The 19283-nt window shown below is 45.8% G+C and overlaps 1 protein-coding gene across 1 annotated transcript; it reads right to left on the reverse strand.

Moving 5' to 3' along the window:
- Positions 1 to 4760: 4760 nt before the first annotated feature.
- On the reverse strand, positions 4761 to 18812 carry EIF3K (eukaryotic translation initiation factor 3 subunit K). The gene is made up of 8 exons (XM_051989089.1): positions 18684 to 18812; positions 10216 to 10314; positions 9253 to 9373; positions 8837 to 8911; positions 6442 to 6514; positions 6239 to 6316; positions 5189 to 5314; positions 4761 to 4875 (listed from the first exon to the last, which is right to left on the reverse strand). Exons 1-8 carry the CDS (start codon positions 18740 to 18742, stop codon positions 4844 to 4846), a joined length of 663 nt encoding a protein of 220 aa, XP_051845049.1. The 5' UTR covers positions 18743 to 18812; the 3' UTR covers positions 4761 to 4843.
- Positions 18813 to 19283: the final 471 nt, after the last annotated feature.

Genomic DNA, 19283 nt, shown 5'->3' on the forward strand with positions numbered 1-19283 from the left:
TAACATTAGGCTCCTAAAGTTCAACTTCTTTTATTTTTTCTTATTGAATTATCTTATTTCCTAATTATCACATTTTTTCTCCCACCTCTCTGACCTTCCTCCTTCCTCTTCCAAGAAAGAGAAAGAAAGAAAAAAAGAGAGGGAGAGAGGGAGGAAGGAGGGAATGAAGGAGGAAAGAAGAAAATAAAAGAAGAGAAGAAAGAAAAAAGGGGAGGAAAGGAAGGAAGGAAGGAGGGAAAGAAAGAGCAGAGGGAAGGAGGAAGGGAGGAAGAAAGGAAGAGAAAAATAAGACTTTTGTAACTGGTCATGTGCAAAAATGTCTCACTTATAGCATATTAATTCCTCACCCTCCAGCAGGCAGCATTCTTCATTAACAGTTGAAAATGAAATCAGTTGACAGTTGCATTCATCAGATTTGAGTCTTAAGACTTGAGTATTTCAGAATTTTATTTACAATGTTGACATTATAGTAAAAATGATTTTTGAGTCTGCTTGTGTCACTTTGTAGTTCATACAAGTCCTCCCAGGTTTCTGAAATGGTCTCCATTTTTTACAGCCCAGTAGTTTTCCGTTACGGTCACGTATGACACTTTGTTCACTCATTCCCCGATTCAGAGGCACTCCTTAGTTTCCAGTTCTTTGCCACTACAAACAGTGCTGCAATAAACATTTCTGTTCATAGAGGCCTTTTTCCTCTTTCTTTGATCTCTTTGTGCTACAGCTTTGGTACTGGTAATCCTGGGTCAAAGGATAGGTACAGTTTAATAACTTGGGCATTGTTCCAAACTGCTTTCCAGAAAGGCTAGACTAATTTATTACTTTCCCACAATGCATCAATGTGCCTATTTTCCCACATTTGCCTCTCCAACATTTGCCATTTTTTTTTTTTTTGGGGGGGTGGTGTTCAACTTTGTCAATCTGATGAGTATGAAGAAGAATATCAGAGTTGCTTTATTTTGTGTTTTTATCAGTTTTTGGAGAAATTTAAAAAATTTTCCTATTTTTATTATATAGCTTTTAATTTACAAAATATATGCACGGGTAATTTTTCAGCATTGGGAGCAATTCTTTAATGTTATCAATTAGACTTTGTCCCTTGAGAATTACACGTTCATATTCTTGGATCATGGACTCTTATCAGTTCAGATCACATCCTTATATATCTTACAGATAAAACCTCTAATAAAGAAACTTGTTGCAAAGATTTCCCGATTAAATGTGTTGGATATGCATGTAAAAAAAAAACTTTTGATTTTATAAAATCAAATATAGTAATAGTGAGTCTTTACTCCATTAGCCATGTCTTTCTTTGGGTTTATCAAACACTAGGCTTTTAGGTTAATTTGCTTTTGAATGTTTTGTATCTGTATGCAGGCACCCAATCTGCTACACTGATGGATCGATTTTTTAGCTATTAATGCTCTGATTGTAGTATGGTTTGAGATCTGGTATTGGTCCTCTTTCTTCCTACTATTTTTCCCCATTAATTCTGTAAGTCTCGATCTTTTGCTTTTACAGATGAATTTTGTTATTTTTTTTCCTAGCTCAACAAAGGAAGCCTATGAAAATTTGATGGGCACAGCACCGATTAAGTAAATCGACTTAATATTATAATTTTTGTTACATTGGCTAAACCTACCCTCCAAATACTTAGATCTATTTTTATTTCTCTAATCAGGGTTTTGTAATTGTATTCATATAGCTCTTTTATATATCTTGCTAGGGAAACCCCAAAGTATTTCATACATTTTGTAATGCTATGGAATTTCTCACTTCCTGCTGTGCTTTATTGGTTTTCCATAGAAATGCAGGTGATGCATGTGAATTTATTTTAAGTCGTGTACACTTGCTGAAATTGTTTCAATTATTTTGAGTTGGTCCTCTAGGATCCTCTATATATCATCTTCAAAAAGTGATACTTTTTTTCCTTCTTTGTTATTCCCTTAATGTTAAAACTAGTATTTCTAGCACTACCATCAATGTTGACAATGAACATCTTTGCTTCACCCCTGATCTTACCGAAGGGATTCTACTTTATTTTCATTGCACATAATCCCGACCATTTGGCATTAAGGTGGTATGGTGAGTGGATGGAATGCTGGGAATGGAGTCACAAGACTCGAGTTCAAATGTCACATAAGGCACTAAGTAGCTGGGTCATCTTGCGCAAATCATTTGTCTGTCTTAGTTTTTGATCTGTAAAGTGAAGATAATATCTACATCCGAGGATCTTCATGAGGTTCAAATGTTATTTTTAGGGTTAAGCCCAGTACCTGGTACCTACCAAATGTCCTAGAAGTGCTAGCTATTATTACTATTTTAATTATATAATATTTGCCATTTTAAAGGCCTATTTGTTCCTATATATAGTTTTAATTTAAAAATATAAATGGGTTTTGTATTTTTAAATTATATCATATAATTTTGTTTGGTTTTGAACATCATTTTTATATAAAAATTTGTTATTGACGTAATCTTTTTTTGTTAATAGAAACGGGGAAATCAGAGATTATGACTTGCCCAACATGACCCAGCCAGCATATGGTCAGAGATGGACTTGATCCCTGTCTTCTGAGATCCAGTTTTCTCTCCATATGCTGCCTTTCCTTGGGCCTTACCTAAGCATTTTCTCCTAGGACTGATCTCACACCAGTCTTTGCTGCCATCCGGGAAAGGTGAGAACCAGACATTTCTCACCTTCACAAGGAGGAAAGGAGGAGTATTTATGGAATACTCTCCCCTTTTTCCCTCTCAGCAGCACCATTTGTCCGCCAGTTGCCAGCCGCAGCCACCTTCCTTGCTGGCGTAGAGGACAGGGCCTCGCTGCACTCAGTTCCCAGATGCCTCCCTTACTCCTTGCAGGATTATGGCCAAGTCTCCTCCTCTCCAGGGGTTGTGGTTCATCTCTTTAATGACGGGGTTGAAGGAGATCAAAGGAGGGCATGGTGGAGCAGGCCCTTAATCCTCTAGCCGAGGCTGTTTGCTGCACTGCCCGGGCTCAGGAGCTCTGAGCCAGAGTGGACGATGCCCACCGGGCATGAAGCTGGCACCAATACAGCGAACCCCCAGCATGCCGAGGAAAGGGCAAATTGACCCAGGTCAGACTCGGAGTATCCAAGCTCCCAGGCCAACCCGGATCAGGAAATGACTGGCCACTGCACTTCTGCCCCAGTGAGCAGTGCAGAAGGACAGGGCACCTAGAACCCAGTGTGGCTGACGGCCATGTGACATTTCCTACAAGATCTCCAGGCAGCGCATTGCATGTTGGGACAAGTCCTTGCTTTGGGCCAAACCTGACTGCTGTGGGTTTTTTCCTCCTTCTGCTTCATCCCCTCCACTGCTGCCCTTACCTGAGGCTCTGGGAATAAGAGTTTCTAGCCCACCCTGACTCTTGGCCTTCAGGGCCCTAAAATGCTGACCTGGGGGTGACGAGGGCAGCCAGCACCCTTGCATTTGCTTTATCTAGAGACTACATAGGTTTGGAGGGCCCCCACTCCTCTTTAAAGAGGCTTCCTGGAGCCTGGCGGGGAGGTTCCACCCTGGTTCCTTCTTTCCTGGGCAGAGGTGAGAAGGCCCCACCCTGGCTCCGGGAAACAGCTCCCTTCTGGGTGTGTGCTGTGTTCTTGGGGGCAGGGAGGTGCTTCTTTCAGGCAGCCACCACCAGGCCAATTATTCTATCTGGAAGGCACTTGAGTCATTGTAGGGAAGAAAATGGCGGCCAGAAGGGGAAGGAGAATAAGTCACACCCACCTGACACCAGCTGGATCCCTGGGTCCCAGAGTTTTCTACGGCGGGGGAGGACCTGCCCTCCTCTGGGTGGGTGGGATTTCTATACACCCATATATTTGGATGGGGGAGAAGGGGAGGGGTGACATGGGTAAGTCCCATTTAGTAGAGGGTCTGTGCAGGTAAGGGGGAACTATGTTTTCATTTCAAGCCCAATTGGGGAGAAAACTGGGAAGCCCCACCCCCTCCAACTTACACATTGATTTCCACGTGGCCAGAAATCAAGTCAAGACAGGTGTCTTTCCCCTTCTACACACTCTGCCCAGAGTGATCCCAAGCCCAGTCCATGTTCCTCTTCCACCCAGCAGGTGACCCTAAGTCTGGCCTGAACTCTGGGGGAGGGGGGCAAGGGAGTGTTCTTTGCAAAGGTTAAGGCTCCATCTGTCCTCAGGGCTGACTCATGTCATTCATCCGCTTCACCTGCTACTCCCATCTCCCTCAGACCTCCCTCATTCCTTAACACTCCCTCCTCTGAACCCCCCCCCCCCAACATCCGGCTTCTTCGTGCCAGCCGGTGCAGGGGTCAGGGTCAGCAGAGGTGGGCTGGAGGGGAAACAAGTCCTGCAGTCCGGAAGGGGGTAGGGAGGCCAGGAGAGGCTTCCAGCCTTCTCCCTTTCCCCCACTCCCACCTGCTGGGGCCCCACCCTCGAGCTCGAGGGCAGCCTCACCCAGAAGGGAGTAGGCCCGGTGGCCCTTGGACCAGCACTTGGGAGGGAGGGAGGAAGAGGGAGCGGCAGCTTGGCTCCCCGACTTAGAACAAGACAGGCTTTGGCTGGCCCCCTCCCCACAACACAACCCTCCCTCAGTGGCAGAGTAAGCCTGCGTGGGCGCTCCCTCTAGTGGCCAGCCAGGGAACCGCAAGGGTAGCAAGGCTGGGTGCAGTACCCGCTGCAGAGAGACTAGGCTAAATCTCCTCCCCCTCCCGAGGGGCCCAGGGATGGGATCTGGGAAGAATCTTCAGCAAGAGGCAGGGCCAGGAAGTAAAGGGCTTTTATTTAACAAGTTGGCTGTGAGGGGAAACAAAAGGCAGGAAAAAGGGGACAATAGGCACAAGGAGCTACTGGGAAGAGGCCATGATGCTGGAAACACCTAGAAGGAGAAATGGAAAAGCAGAGTCAGGATGGGGGACGGGCCATGCACAGGAGCCCTCTCCTCCCTGGGCAGAGCTCTAGCTTCAAGTTCCCACCCTCCCTTCTCCAGCCAGAAAGGATTTCCTGGGAAAGGGGGGAGGAGGAGGGGGAACGGTGCAAGAAACTGGGACTCCCTCAAATAGGGACCCTGGGGTCCCCTCTCTATTGTTTTCTGTGACCAAGCCAGGGGTGGAATCCCTGGTGCTGTCTGCCTGGCACATACGCCCACTGCCCATCTCCTCTACCCCCCCCCCCTCCATGGAGATGCTCACTCTCAAAGTCGATCTTTTCCACAATGTTCTTGGGCTTGATGCTCTCCTCTTGACTACAAATGAAAACCTGTCCTGCTTCATTGGAGCTCCAGCCATATTTGCTCATCCACACTTTCAGCTGGTTGTCTGAAATGCGAGAAGGAAGTCAGAGGGAGACTGGGTGCCATTCCACCTTCCTCCCCCCGCCCGATCAGAAGGAAGGACAACCCACAAGGAGGACAAATCCTGGAAAAGAGATAGAGACAGCTGGGATTTGGAGATGTCCACCCCCATTTCAGGTCCCCACTCAAGGCCTTGGCCCCCCTGTTTTATCCCGCCCCCAATTAATCACACATCATCTTGTATGATTCTTTATTTCATATAAGTCTTCTATCTCCAAGAAGACCGTTGAGGACAGATCCTGTGCTATGAAGGCGAGCACGCTGATTCTGTACTACTATCAGACCTCAAAAAAGGCTTGGCTTTGGTGCTCCCACCTCATCCAAGTCCTCAGTCACTGCCTCTCTTCCCAAAGCCTCCCTTTTCTGAGTCCTATTTCATAACTTACAGGCCCTTCACCACCCAACAGGGGCACTGCTTGGATTTAACTCCCTACCAACACTGCCTCTCTCGTCAAGCCTTCTGGCTTCCTCTTGTGCCTCATTTTCCTTCGTTAGATTATAAGTTTCTCAAGGGCAGGTACCATTCTTTTCTTATTTGTATCCCCGGTGCTCAACGTGCCGTAAATGTTTATTATTACACTGTATTATTCTCCCCAAATATTTAACTCAAACAGTAATGCATTGTCATTCTGTGAGTTTTGGCAAACTATAAAACCAGGAAGTCTAGGATGCCAGAGATCAGGTTTCACCCTAGTTCCCTATTGTTAACAACAAATGTTTCATAAATAAACGAACAAACAGAAAGCGTCCAAGGACTTATTGATGGGGTCCGGAGCAGCACACAGCTGGTCTTGTGGATGATGAACATGCTCCTGAAAGGCACGGGTCCAGCCAAGGTGTGGCCCACACAGACAGAAATCCCATGCTTGCCTCTGCAGGCAGGCCTTACCTGACAGATCTCCCAGCATCTCAGCAAGCAGCCAGCGGTCAATATGCTGATACGTGATGCCCACCACATGGCAGATAACTGGGGAGTGGAAAGGGGAAGAGGGTCAGGAGGCAGTTTCCTTCTTGGGGAGTTACTGACTCCCCATCTCAACTAGCCCCTCCCCACTCACTTCATCTAGAGGGGACCAGGGAGGGTTTTCTCACATTTTCGGACTGAGTCTTCAAAGCCTGTGATGCCATTAAGGAGAAGGAGATCCATATTCTCATCCAGGGCATGCTGTAAAAGAGACAAGTTGCTGAAAGAGCTGGAGAAAACCAGGATCCTCTGCTGATTGGGTCCACTCCAAATTTATGTTAAAGCAATTTCAGATGGGCCCTTGCAGCAGCAAAGGCAATTCTTTTGAATCTCCTTAATTAAGCCACCAGATTGCTTATCACAGCAGCTTCTCCAAACCTTAAACCTCCCACGGCTCCCCCTGGCTCCATTTTCAGAGAGAACCCTGCGCCTTATATTTCACTAAAAAAATTTAAAGTCATTCACTGAATTCCCTCTTTCCCTCCTTCTCCTATCACTTAGATAAGCCTTTGGCCACAATCTTCTTCACTCATCTCAAGAAGTGGCTCTGCTTTTTGGAAGGGCAAACCCTTCTACATTCACGTGATCCCAGTCCATCCTGTCCTCATGAGCAGACTGCCTCCTCTATCACCCCAACTCTCATTTATCCTCAATTCCTATTTGACTGCTTTTCTTCTACCCACAAACATGTCTCTATCTCCCTCGTCTCACCTCAGAAGGGGGGTTTCTAATGAGAACTATTGAATTATAAGAATATGAATATATATATGTATCTATGTATATGTCTCTCACCTCAGAAGGTAGGGTTTATATGAGAACTATTGAATTATAGGAATATGTATATATAAACATAGATAATGTGCATATATACACATACATACACACCTCCTATCTAAACTGCTTGAGATAGCTAGCTTCAGCTTCCACTTCCTTTCCTCTCGCTCTCCACAATTTGGCTCCTGACCTCAGCATTCCACTGAAAACTGCTCTCTCCAAAGTCAACCCTGTTGTCAAATCCTCCCCCCCCCCCCCCCCCCCAATCTCCCTGCAGCTGCTGCTATCTTCACTCTTTTCTGACTCGGTTTCTGGGCCACTGCTCTTTCTGGTCTTCTTCCCTTCAAGGTACCAGCCTCTTTTGGCCTCCTGCTGGATCTGTATCCAGCTTATTACTGATTGGCACACAGACCATTCTTTAAGCCTCTTGGGAATCTCATCAGCTCCCGCGGATTCAATGACCATTTTTCTGCTGATGATTCTCAGATCTATCTATCCAGCCCTAACCTCTCTCATGACCTCTGGGTTCACATCCCTAATTGACTGCAGAACATGGTTAGATTGGATTCCAGTAAACTCAGAATGTCCAAGCCAGAATTCATTCTTTCCCCGCCTCCTGTCACTGTGGCGGGGTACTACTCTCCTGTCCCTGTACCTCACAACCTGGGAGTCCTCCTGACTCCACCCCACCCCCTTTCAGGTCATGATATTTTCACCTTTCAGTTTCAGTATAACCGCTCCTTTTCCTACATGTCACCCCATGGCTTCTGCATCGATAACTGCCATGGTCTGCCATGACTTCCCTACCCCCTTCCCCCCCCCCCCCCCACTCTGGTTTCTCCCAACTCTAACCCATTCTCTTCCTCAGTGATCAAAGTGGATTTCCCTAACATGTAGGTCTAGGCCACTCAATCAGCTCCAGAGGCTCCTTATTGCTTCCGGACTAACCCAGAAGCTTCTGTTTGGCTTTTAAAAGCCTTCACAGTCCAGCCATTTCCTGCCCTGTCCAATCCCACTCCCCTCCAGAGATACTGGGCTCCTTGTTATTCCTCAAACAGGTCACTCCATCTCCCACACAGCCGCCGGCTCCTTGAACACTTTTCATCCCCTCCTCCCCTTCCTTCAGATTGCAGCCTAAGCCCGACCAGCCCTCTGGAATTTCCCTTGGATTTGGCCTGTGTGCATTGTTTGCACAGGACTGTTTTCTTGGCCTCTGCCCCCCACCTCCTGGAAGACACACAAAGACTGGCTTTTTTTTTTTTTTTTTTTAAATTTAAAGTCGTTAGCCCTTAACATGCTGCGGGGCATACAAGGGGCATTTAATAAGTATTTGTTGCCTGACTTATCTACTATCCCACCTGGCCCTTTCGGAACCAGGAATATATATGCTGGGCAACAGATACGGCTGAGGAGAGAACACCTTTGCCCGTACTCCAGAGATCAGGAAATGAACCAGAAGGGCCTCAGATCATCCCAAATGCAAATTCCACTCTGCAGAAAAGGGGGGGAGGGGGAAGCCTGGAAAGGGCACCCAGAATGGTAGATGGGAGAACAGAGACTAAAGGCAGACTTCGACTTCCCAAGTCCTGGGCTGGGCCAGCAGTGGCTCTGGGGTGTGTGGGGAGGGCTGCTGCCTGTGTGTAGGGCAGAGGGCTCTGGCCTCAGGCCCCAAGCCCACCTCCAGCCAGTCTCTCTCCCTACCCTGAGCTGGGCCAAAGATGTGTGCATTGGGAATGGAGGACAGCTCACCCAGAATGCTTGGAAATGACAGGTCTCTAGTAAGTCCCCCAAATACAGGATCTGCCTGATGGGCTGCTCTTCTTGCTGAGATGGGGAAGCATTAAGGAAAATAATCTCTCAGGCACTGGGGGTGGGCTCTGAATCCTTCAGAAACCCCTCTTTTCACCTCTCAAAACAGCAGTGAGCTTCAAGGGGGAGCCAGGTCTTAGGAAAATGAACCAATCGCCAGAAACACCTGAGGAACCAACGAGAGTGGACAACAAGAGAAGCGATCACAAACAGAAGGGCAGGGATGGCGCTGGGAGAGCTCCTTAGAAAGTAATCAAGGGCTGGCTCTCAGTCCAGCTTTCTGAGGCCCCGAGGACCCCAAAGCCTTGCTAAGCCCCCCCCCCCCCACTTCCCCTTCCCCCGGGGTGGAAGGATACGTGAGCCTGGTCAATCATGCACTTGCACAGGGTGAAGTCCGTGTGGGGGAGATTGGTGAGGGCCTTCAGTAGAATCTGGGCTGTCACTGTGGTCTGAAAGAAGGCCGGGTTGAATTGATATCTGAAAAAAAGGGGACAGGAAAGCCTCAGAGGTGGGTGTCAGCAGGGGTTGCCTCCCCCCACCCCTTAAACCATTCTCATCTGGTCCCAAGGCCAAACTTCTGGAGGACAGGGCCAGTCCCAGCCAGGTGCTGGGCTCCCTCAGGGAGCCCAAAGCACTTCTTTAATGGATGCTGGGGATCTGGGCATGCCCTAGCCAGCTATCATGCACAGTGTGAGTACCCACCCACCAGAGAAATTCTCCAAAGAAGCCAAGACCACCCAGGGCTTTGGCTCCCTATTCTCCAAGTATCTTAGGTGATGTCAGTTTGTGCTCGGTGGGAAAAGAAATGCAGAAATTATTCCCTTGTGGAAAAAAGGGGGGTGCCAAAGCCAAGAGCTATCCCCGTCCCCCTTCCCCCACCGTATTAGTTCTGTAGTATTCTTAGCAGAAGGGAGAGGAAGGCTACTCACTTATGTTGCTAATAATAAGAGCTTAACAACATCCCCTAGGGATGGGGGAGGAACTAAGGCACCAGTGCTGGGGTGCACCCAGGGGAGCTCTCCATCTCCATTGCCCCTGAAAACATGTCTTTAAGCAGAGGCAGGATGGCTGAGCTGGCTAGGCTGCAGAAAGGACTCTTGGCTGAGGCTGGACTAGACAGCCCAGGAGATCGGACCTCAAATCTCACATGAGAAGATATGTAAAAATGTGTGCACACTGTCTCCGTGTCCGCCCAAAGTGCTTGGCCCATGGCCTTCGGGCGTCTGGCCCCTGACTTGTAAAGCTGCTGGCCCTTGGGCCACAGGTCAGACAGTGTCCCCGCTGGGAGCTGCAGAGCCAGTGCCCGCTTGGGTACTCACAGCTTGAGCACAGCCAAGTTGGCTTCCAGATCATAGGCGTTCTCCTTGGCCTGAGTCTCCACGTAGCGTTCCAGGGTGGCCAGGTTCTCAGGATTGTACCTGGGAGGAGGAAGGTACAGCAGGGATGAGGGACAGGACACTTCCCTTTGGGCCAATTCAATGGTAAACCTACACTCTTAAATAAAGGGGTTAGATAGGTGGCTCCTGAGAACCCTCTTTCTGCTCTGGATCTGTGTGGTCTAAGACAGTCCTCTGAGGAAAAGCCAAGGAGGCGGAAGATGGCACTGTGAGCCCAAGGAGGCAGCTTCTATCTCTGGGGCCCCCGGCCGCTGCCCCTGGAAAATGGCCTTGTGTGGCGGGCACCGCCTCGGAGGAGCTGGCTTCAACTTTCATGTCTATCCCTTCCTACCCATGTGACCCTGCGGACCACAGCCTTTCTTGTCTAGAAAATAAGAAGGTGAGAGAATAATGATGGTGGCTAGCATTCAGAACAGCATTTCAAAGAGCTGCTTACCTCAGCGGCTCCTCCTAAAAGGCAGGGAGGATGCTATTAGCACTCCCATTTTATAGAGGAAATTGAGTCACAGAGAAATGATCTGCCCAGAGTCCCAGTCATTGAAGTAGAGGAAGGCAGGATTCCAGTTCGGCCCTTCCTCCCTACACCACCCCTGGACCTCAGCCACCCACTCCAGCTGCCCAAGCCTCCTCAGTTAAAGTGGTTCTCAAGGCCCAGACCTCACAATACTGCTCCTGATCAACATCTCCACTAGATTCCTAAGGCTTCTGGGATAAAACAAAACCACTTTCACTTTGTGTACTTATTTGTGTATTTATTTCATGTAGAACATCTCCCTAACCGCTTCTTCTGTCTTTTTGGCTGCATCTCCCTCCAGGCCATGACAATAACTATGGGCATCCCCAAGGGTTCTGTCCTGGGCGTTCCTCTTCTTCACTACATCTTCACTTGGTGATCTATCCCATGGATTCAGTCATCTCCGCGCTGGTGACTTCAAATCCACTTCTGCAGCCCTAATCTACCTCTCTGCTGACCTCCAGGCTGGCATCCAGACATCCTAAACCGGATAGCTCCTAGACGGCTTAAAATGAACCTATCTGAGAGTGAAGTCACCAAGCTCTCTCCTCTTCCCTCCGAGGGCACCACCACTTTCCCCTCATCCTCTCCTAGCCCCACAAGCAAGCAGTGCCTGTTCTACTTTTACAACTCCTGAAGCATGTCCCCTCCTATCCTCCGAGCCTGGGCTTTTCAGCAGTTCCCATCATTCTCCTATTCAATCCACCAGCATTGCCAGGAGCAGACATACAAAGTCCTTTTTCCTAGGCTGGCCCTCTATGTCCTCTTTGATCAGGGGACCCTGCTCCCGGCTGTTGCACAAACAGGACCCTCCATGCCTGGGCTCCAAGGCCTGGATCACCCTCCCTCCTCATCTCTGCCTCCTGGCTGCCTTGAGCTCCAGCCCCAATCCTTATTCTATAAGAAACTTCCTGGAGACTTCCTAGCTTGTCCTGCCTTTCTTTGGAACTTAAACAACAGGTGTAATCCTTCTGTTAGACTGTGAGCTCCTTGAGGATAGGGCTCTCTTCTGTGCTCCTTTATATCTCAGCTCTGGCCCAGGGTAACATTTAATAAATGCCAGCCGACTGGCCAAACCTCTTCACAAACTGGTCCCAAGCTCTCTCCAGGCCCATTATGCATTGCTCTGCCTCCCAAACTCTCCATCCAGGCCCAATGGACTAAGCTGCTACTTTCTATGCGTGCTGCTGTCTTATCTCCAGAGCCTCTCCAGGCCCAAGGTGCCCCTTCCCTTTGGCCCTGTGGCTTCCACCTCCCATTGGAGATTGTTCCTGGTCTTCCCAGCATTGGGCATTCCCTCTCCACACAATACCCTGGCTGGTACAAAATAGAGTAGCCTTACTCCTCCTTGAAGAGGCAAAGTCTTCATCAAGCACCTCCCATCTTCTCCAGCAGAGGAGGAGGTATACTTGGTGTAGTTATAAATCGACTTTAATGTGATGATATAAAAAAGAAATTGGAGTGGAAGTGATTGTACTGGGAGAAGAAGAAAGGCAAATGGAGTAAATTATGCCACATGAAGAGGCACAAGACCTATTATAGTTGAGGGAAACAAAGGAAGGGGATGAGCATTGTTTGAATCATCAGATTTGGCTCAAAGAGGGAATAACACATATACTTAATTTAGTATAGAAATTTATCTCACCCTATAAAGGTATTAGAAGGGGAAAGGAAAAGGAAAGGAGGAGGCTAATAGAAGGGAAGGCAGAAATAAAAGGGGAAAGGAATAAAAAAGGAGGAAAACAGAAAAAAAAAAAAAAAGGTAGGCCAAATTGAGGGAGGTGAACAATACACTGGTGAGGAGGGAAAGGGTGAAAGCAAAGAGAAAAGTACAACTAGGGAAAACTAGGATAGTGGAAAATAAAAAATGAGTAATTTAAATTGTAAAAGTGAATGGGATGAACTCTTCCATAAAACAGAAGCAGATAGCAGACTGGATTAAAAGCCACAATCCTACATTATGTGATTTATAAGAAACATATTCGAAACAGAGAGCTATATACAGAGTAAAGGTAAAAAGCTGGAGTGGAATCTATTATGCTTCAGATGTAGTAAAAAAGAAACACATCCAGGGTATCAATTCTGATCTCAGATCAAGAAAAAGCAAAAAGAGATCTAATTAAAAGAGATAAGGAAGGAAACTACATCTTGCTAAAGGATACCATAGATAATGAAGAAATATCAATACTAAACATATATATACCAAGTAGTATAATATCCACATTTTAAAATTTATTTTTTAATAAAGCTTTTTATTTTTCAAAACATGTAGCACCCACAATTTTAGAGAAGTTAGTTGCAAGAAAAAAAGAACAAAACTATATAGTGGGGGATTTCAATCTCCATCTTTCAGAATAAGATAAATATAATCACAAAATAAATGAAAAAGAAGTTAATGAGGTGAATAGAATTTAAAAGTTATGACAGACCTTTGGAGAAAACTGAAAGGGGTGACAAAGGAATTATACCTTTTTCTCAGCAGTAGATGGCACCTATACAAAAACTGATCATGTAATGCAGGGGTCCTCAAACTACGGGCCAGATGCAGCAGCTGAGGACATTTATCTCCCTCATCCAGGGCTATGAAGTTTCTTTATTTAAAGGCCCACAAAACAAAGTTTTTGTTTTTACTATAGTCTGGCCTTGCAACAGTCTGAGGGACAGTGAACTGGCCTCCTATTTAAAAAGTTTGAGGACCCCTGTATTAGGGCATAAAAGACTCACAATCAAGTGCAGAAAGGCAGAAGTAGTAAATAAATCCTTTTCAGATCATTTTATAATAAAAATTATGTGAAATAAAGGACCATGGAAAAATAGACCAAAAAGTAATTGGTAATTAAATATTCCAATCATAAAGAATAAGTGGGTCAAACAAATCATTGAAACAATATATAATTTCATCTAAGACAATGAAAATGAAGTAACATGCCAAAACTTATGGGATGCCAGCCAAAGCAGTTCAAGAGAGATTTTGTATCACTAGATGCTTACATGAATAAAATAAATAAAAGATTAATGAATAAATTAAAAATCCCCAATTAGAAAATTAGAATTAGAAATCCTGAAAATCAAAGGACAGATTAAAAAATTGAAAACTTTTGAAAATTAAAAGTTGGTTTTATGAAAAAGAAAAATCAACAAAATATAAACCTTTGGTCAATTTGATTAGAAAAAGAAAATCAAATTATCAGTATCAAAAATGAAAAGGGCGAATTTACCACCAATGAAAAGGAAATTAAAGCAATAATTAGGAGCTATTTGCTCAATTGTATGCCAATAAATCTGATAATCTAAGAGAAACAGATGAAAACCTACAGAAATTTATTCCTCTTTGCAGATGATCTATAATGGTATACTTAAGAGTATCCTAGAAAATTAACTAAGAATTACTAGAAACAATAACTTTAGCAAAGTTGCAGGATAGAAACAAACCCACATGTCTATAGGTTACAACAAAGTCCAGCAGCAAGAGATAGAGAAATCCCACTTAAAATAATTGTAGAAAATTATAAAAATATAATTATAAAATATTACATATACATATACTATTAAATTACAAAGTATTTAGGAGTCTACCTACCAAGACAAAGCCAGGAAGTAAGTGAACACAATTACAAAACACTTTCCACACAAATAAAATTAGATCTTAACAATTGGAAAATTATTAAGTGCTCAGGGGTACGCTGAACTAACATTAAAAAGGATAATTCTACCTAAATTAATCTACTTATTCAGTGCCATCCCAATCAAACTGCAAGAAATTATAGTTAAAAAAATAACAAAATTCATCTGGAATAAAAGATCAAGCATTCCAAAGGAATTAATGAAAAAAAAAAAATGCAAAGGAAGGTGCCCTAGCTGTATCAGACTTAAAATTATATCATAAAGCAAGGGTCATCAAAATTATTTGGTACTGGCTAAGAAACAGAGTAGTGGATCAGTGGAATAGGTTAAGTTAGGTTCATAAGACACAATGGGCAACGACTGTAGTAATCTAGTGTTTGATAAGTCCAAAGACTCCAGCTTCTGGAATAAGAACTCAATATTTGAGAAAAATTGCTGGGAAAACTGGAAAATAGCATGGCAGAAACTAGACATTGAACAAAATCTAAAACCTATACCAAAATAAAGTCAAAATGGGTTCATGATTTAGACATAAAGGACGATACTAGAAACAAATTAGGAGAATAAGGGAGTTTTACCACATAGATCTGTGAAGGAATTTGTGAACAAAGAACTAGAGAAATGCAAAATGAATAATCGATCACATGAAATTAAAAAGATTTTGTACAAACAAAAACAATGCAGCCAAGATCGGAAGGGAAACAAAAAGGTGGGAAAAATTTTTTACATCCAATGTTTCTGATAAAGGTTTCATTTCTAAAATAAGGGATTTGACTTAACTTTATAATATGGTAAGCCATTTCTTCAATTGATAAATGGTCAAAGGATATTAACAGACTATTTTCAGACGAAAAAATGAAAATCATTTCTAATTGTATGAAAAAATACTCTAAATCACTATTGATCAGAACAATGCAAATTAAGACAACCGTGAGGTACCATTTTACACCTCTCAGATTGGCTAAGATGCCAGGAAAGGATAATAAATATTGGAGGTATGTGGGGAAAACTGAACACTAATGCCTTATTGGTGGAGTTGTGAATTGATGCAACCATTCTGGAGAGCAATTTGCAACTCTGCCCAACTATACTGAAACTATGCTACCAAACTGTATATAATCTTTGATCCAACAGTGTCTTTACCGGGTCTGTATCCTAAAGAGATCATAAAAATGGGAAAAGAACCCATATATGCAAAATGTTTGTAGCAACCTTTTTTGTAGTGGCAAAGAACTGGAAATTGAGTGGGCACCCATCATTTGGGGAATGGCTGAATAAATTATGGTATATGAAACAGAATATTGTTTTGTAAGAAATAACGAGGAAGCTGATTTCAGGAAAGACTTGCATGAACTGATGCTTACATGAAGTGAGTGGAATCAAGAGATCACTGTATACAACAAGATTATGTGATAGATTTGGATCTTTTCAAGAATGAGGTGATTTGAGGCAATTCCAATAGACTTGTGATGGAAAGAGCCATTCTGCATCTAGAGAACTACGGACTCTGAATGTGGACCAAAGCAAAGTATTTTAAACTATTTTCATGTTGTTGTTTTGTTTTGTTCTCATTTTTTTTCCCTTTGACCTTTTGAACCGATTTTTCTCGTGCAGCTTGACAAATATGGAAATGTTTAAAAGAATTGTACATGTTTATAGTAGATTGCTTGCTGTCTATGGGAGGGGGTGAAGAAAGTTTGGAGCACAAGGTTTTGCAAAGGTGAATGATGAAAACTCTGTATGTATTTGGAAAAACAAAAAGCTATTAATTTAAAAAAGAAACCCCAAACCAAAAAACTTACACTAGACCCTACCATCCTCTCACATGATCTTATTTCTCCCTGTTCTCAACTTTTAGAAAAACCGATCTACACGGATGATCTCCAATCTTACTCCTCAACCCTTTAGAAGCTGGCCAATGAAATCATGACGCCAGGGCTCAGGGTCCTCTTCCCCTCTGCTTTCCTCCCATCACATCCACATCAAGTCAGGCAGCACTGCATACTTCTAGCCTAGATTTTTGCACCAGCTGCCTAATTCTCCATTTCTTGCCTCCCAACTCCAACACATTCTTCACAAGGCAATCAAAGTTATTTCCCTCAAGTGCAGGTCTGTCAGGACACTGAGACTCCCTGTAATTCTGAGGATAAAATACATCTACAAGAACGTGCCTGTTGGATATCAGTCACTGTGCTGACGGTTACAGAGAAGGGCAAGAAATCCCTTCTTGCAAGAAGCTCGATTTAGTAACATGAAAGCAACAGCATACAAATAAGGTATAGGCAGAATACACATGATTCTTTCAAGGAGAAGGTACCTGAAAAAGCGTTTATGTGTTAGGTGGGATTTTGGCTGAGATATGAAATCAAGAAAGTTAGGAAAGCAGTTGAGATGAGGATGAAAAGCACCCCCAGCCTGGAGTCCAGGAGGTGCGAGTGTTTGGTGTGAGGAGCAGCCAGGAGGCCAGTGGCACTGGATCAAATCATATGTGGGGAGGAATAAGGCATGAAAGACCAGGTTACAAAGGGTTTTAAGAGCCAGAGAATTTTATATTTGATTCTGGAGGTAATAGGGAGCCAGAGGAGTTTAATGAATGGAGAGAATCTGTACTTCAAGATCAATTTGACAGCTGAATGGAGAGGTGAGTAAGTGGAGTGGAGAGAGACGTGAGTTAGGGGGCCCACTAGCAGGCCAGTATCCCAGGTCCTAGAGTGAGCTGCGAGCCCCTGCACCAAGGTGGTAGCAATGTTGGAAGAAATGTTACAAAGGTGGAAGGGATTGGAGGAGGTTGGTTAACTGGGAAGATGGTGGTATCCTCAACAGCAAGAGGGAAATTAGGAAGAGGGGAAGGAGAATAAATTCCCAGGCTAAGTTTAGATGGAGAACACCCAAGCAGCAAGGTGGCTTAGGGGACAGAATGCAGAGTCCAGAGTCAGGAAGGCCCCAAATGGGACTTCAGACATTGACTAACTGTGTGACTCTGGGCAAGTCATGAAACCTCTTGCCTTGATCTACAGGAGAAAGAAATGGCAAACCTCTGTCTTTTTCTCTGCCAAGAAAATGCCATGTGTGGGCAGTCCGGCTGGGCTCTGGGCTCATCCTGGCCAAGATGTCCAGTAAGCAGTCGGAGAAGTGAGTAGAACTGGAGGATCACCAGCAGAGACGATCCCTGAGTGCATGGCAGCTGAGATCAAGTGATCCTCTTTAGTTTTTCAAAGCCCCGTATAACCTGTCCCTCTCCTTTCATCTTATACCCTACGTGGACCCCCTGGTTGCTCCTCGTCTCTGAATTCTGGGCATTTTTATTAGTGATAGCCAATAGTGTAATAATACTAGAAGACCCTCCTCTCTCATCTCTCCTTCCAATCTTTCTTCTGGTCTCAACTAAAATCCCATCTTCTGCCCGGAGTCAGGAAGACCTGAATTTAAATCCTGCCTCAGATACTAGCCGTGTGACCCAATTACAAAAGAATATTAATAGCATCTACTTCCTAGAATTGCTGTGAGGGTCAGATGAGATGCCTTTGTAAAAGTGCTTAGCACCCAGTAGGCACTTAATGTTTTCCCCTTCCTCCTCTGCGGGAAGCCGCCTGTCACCATCCTCCAGGTCATGCTGTGTACATCCCACCCTTTAATGCCACCTTCAAGCTGTACACATCTGCTTGTAACTAGCCTCGATCCCCTCCCACCCAGCTGCCTCCCACATGTCCCGAAGGTTCAGCTTCGTTCTTCCTCTCTCCATTCAGTCACCGCAAGACCCCTTTCCTGGCCCCTTGCATCACAGAAGCCGTTGAACCTAACCCCTCATTTTACACCGAGGGGCTGGGGCGCAGGGACACACCCCGCGGTTTGGCCCCCACTCACCTTCCCAAATGTGGCCCCCGTGCCCGTGTTCCTCAAGCTCCTTTCCCAACTCCGAGCTTCTCTCTGGGCTAGCCCTCCGCCCGGAGATGCTCTCCCTCCTCCCGCCCACATCGCAGAGCGGTTCCCTAGTTCCCCTCAAAGGCCGGCTAGAGCGGTTCCAGGAAGGGGGCTGCCCACCGTTATCTGGTGTCGCTCGGCGCCTATTTGGATTTACGCGCGTTGCCTCCGGGAACGAACCCTAATTACGCTGCTGGAGAGCAGGGGCTGCCTCCCTAGCTTTTCAGTAAGCGCTTATTGATGAGCTGCTGAGAAGGGCCTTGAACGCTGCACACAGCCGCGTTCTCGCGGCCCGGGAAATCCTAACCCGCCAGTCCTTCCCCGTCCGTACCTGTCGATTCCCTTGAGCAGCTTGCCCACATTGGCACGCATCTGCTCGAACAGAGCCATGTCCTCCTCCTGTTCGAAAGCAGAAGCAGACGCCGAGGCCGAGTCCTGATCAGTAACCGGAACCGGAAGGTGCGCGGAGGACGGAACCCCTCCTTCCCCGAAGACGCTGTCGGCCGCATGGTCGTCAATCTCTTCCGCAGGGGGTGGGGGAGGCGGGGGCACAGGAGGCGGTGGAGGGGGATGCTTCCGGGTCCCGCGTGGCTTCCTCTTCCGGGTCCGTTCCATCCTAGCGCGTGCGCACTCTCACCGAGGGAGAGCGAGCGAGAGAGCGAGTACCCGCCGAGAGGAAGGTGGGGAAAAATCCCTCGGAAGCCAGTGCGCAGGCGTACCGGGTCTCTCTCGCCTTTCTCCCCCTCCTCCTAGTGTTACTCACTCCCCCTCCCCCTCCGAGTGGGCGGGACCAAAGCTTTTCATTGTTGCCCCTCCCCGCCGGCTCGGTCACGTGGCAGGAGGCGGCTATGTCAGAGACCCCACGAGCGTCCCAGGGGTCCGGATTCACACGCAGTTTGAGCCCACGTGGGACTTTCAGTTGTCCGCATCC

Source organism: Antechinus flavipes, chromosome 3 (assembly GCF_016432865.1).
Source record: "Antechinus flavipes isolate AdamAnt ecotype Samford, QLD, Australia chromosome 3, AdamAnt_v2, whole genome shotgun sequence".
Classification (NCBI taxonomy): domain Eukaryota; kingdom Metazoa; phylum Chordata; class Mammalia; order Dasyuromorphia; family Dasyuridae; genus Antechinus; species Antechinus flavipes.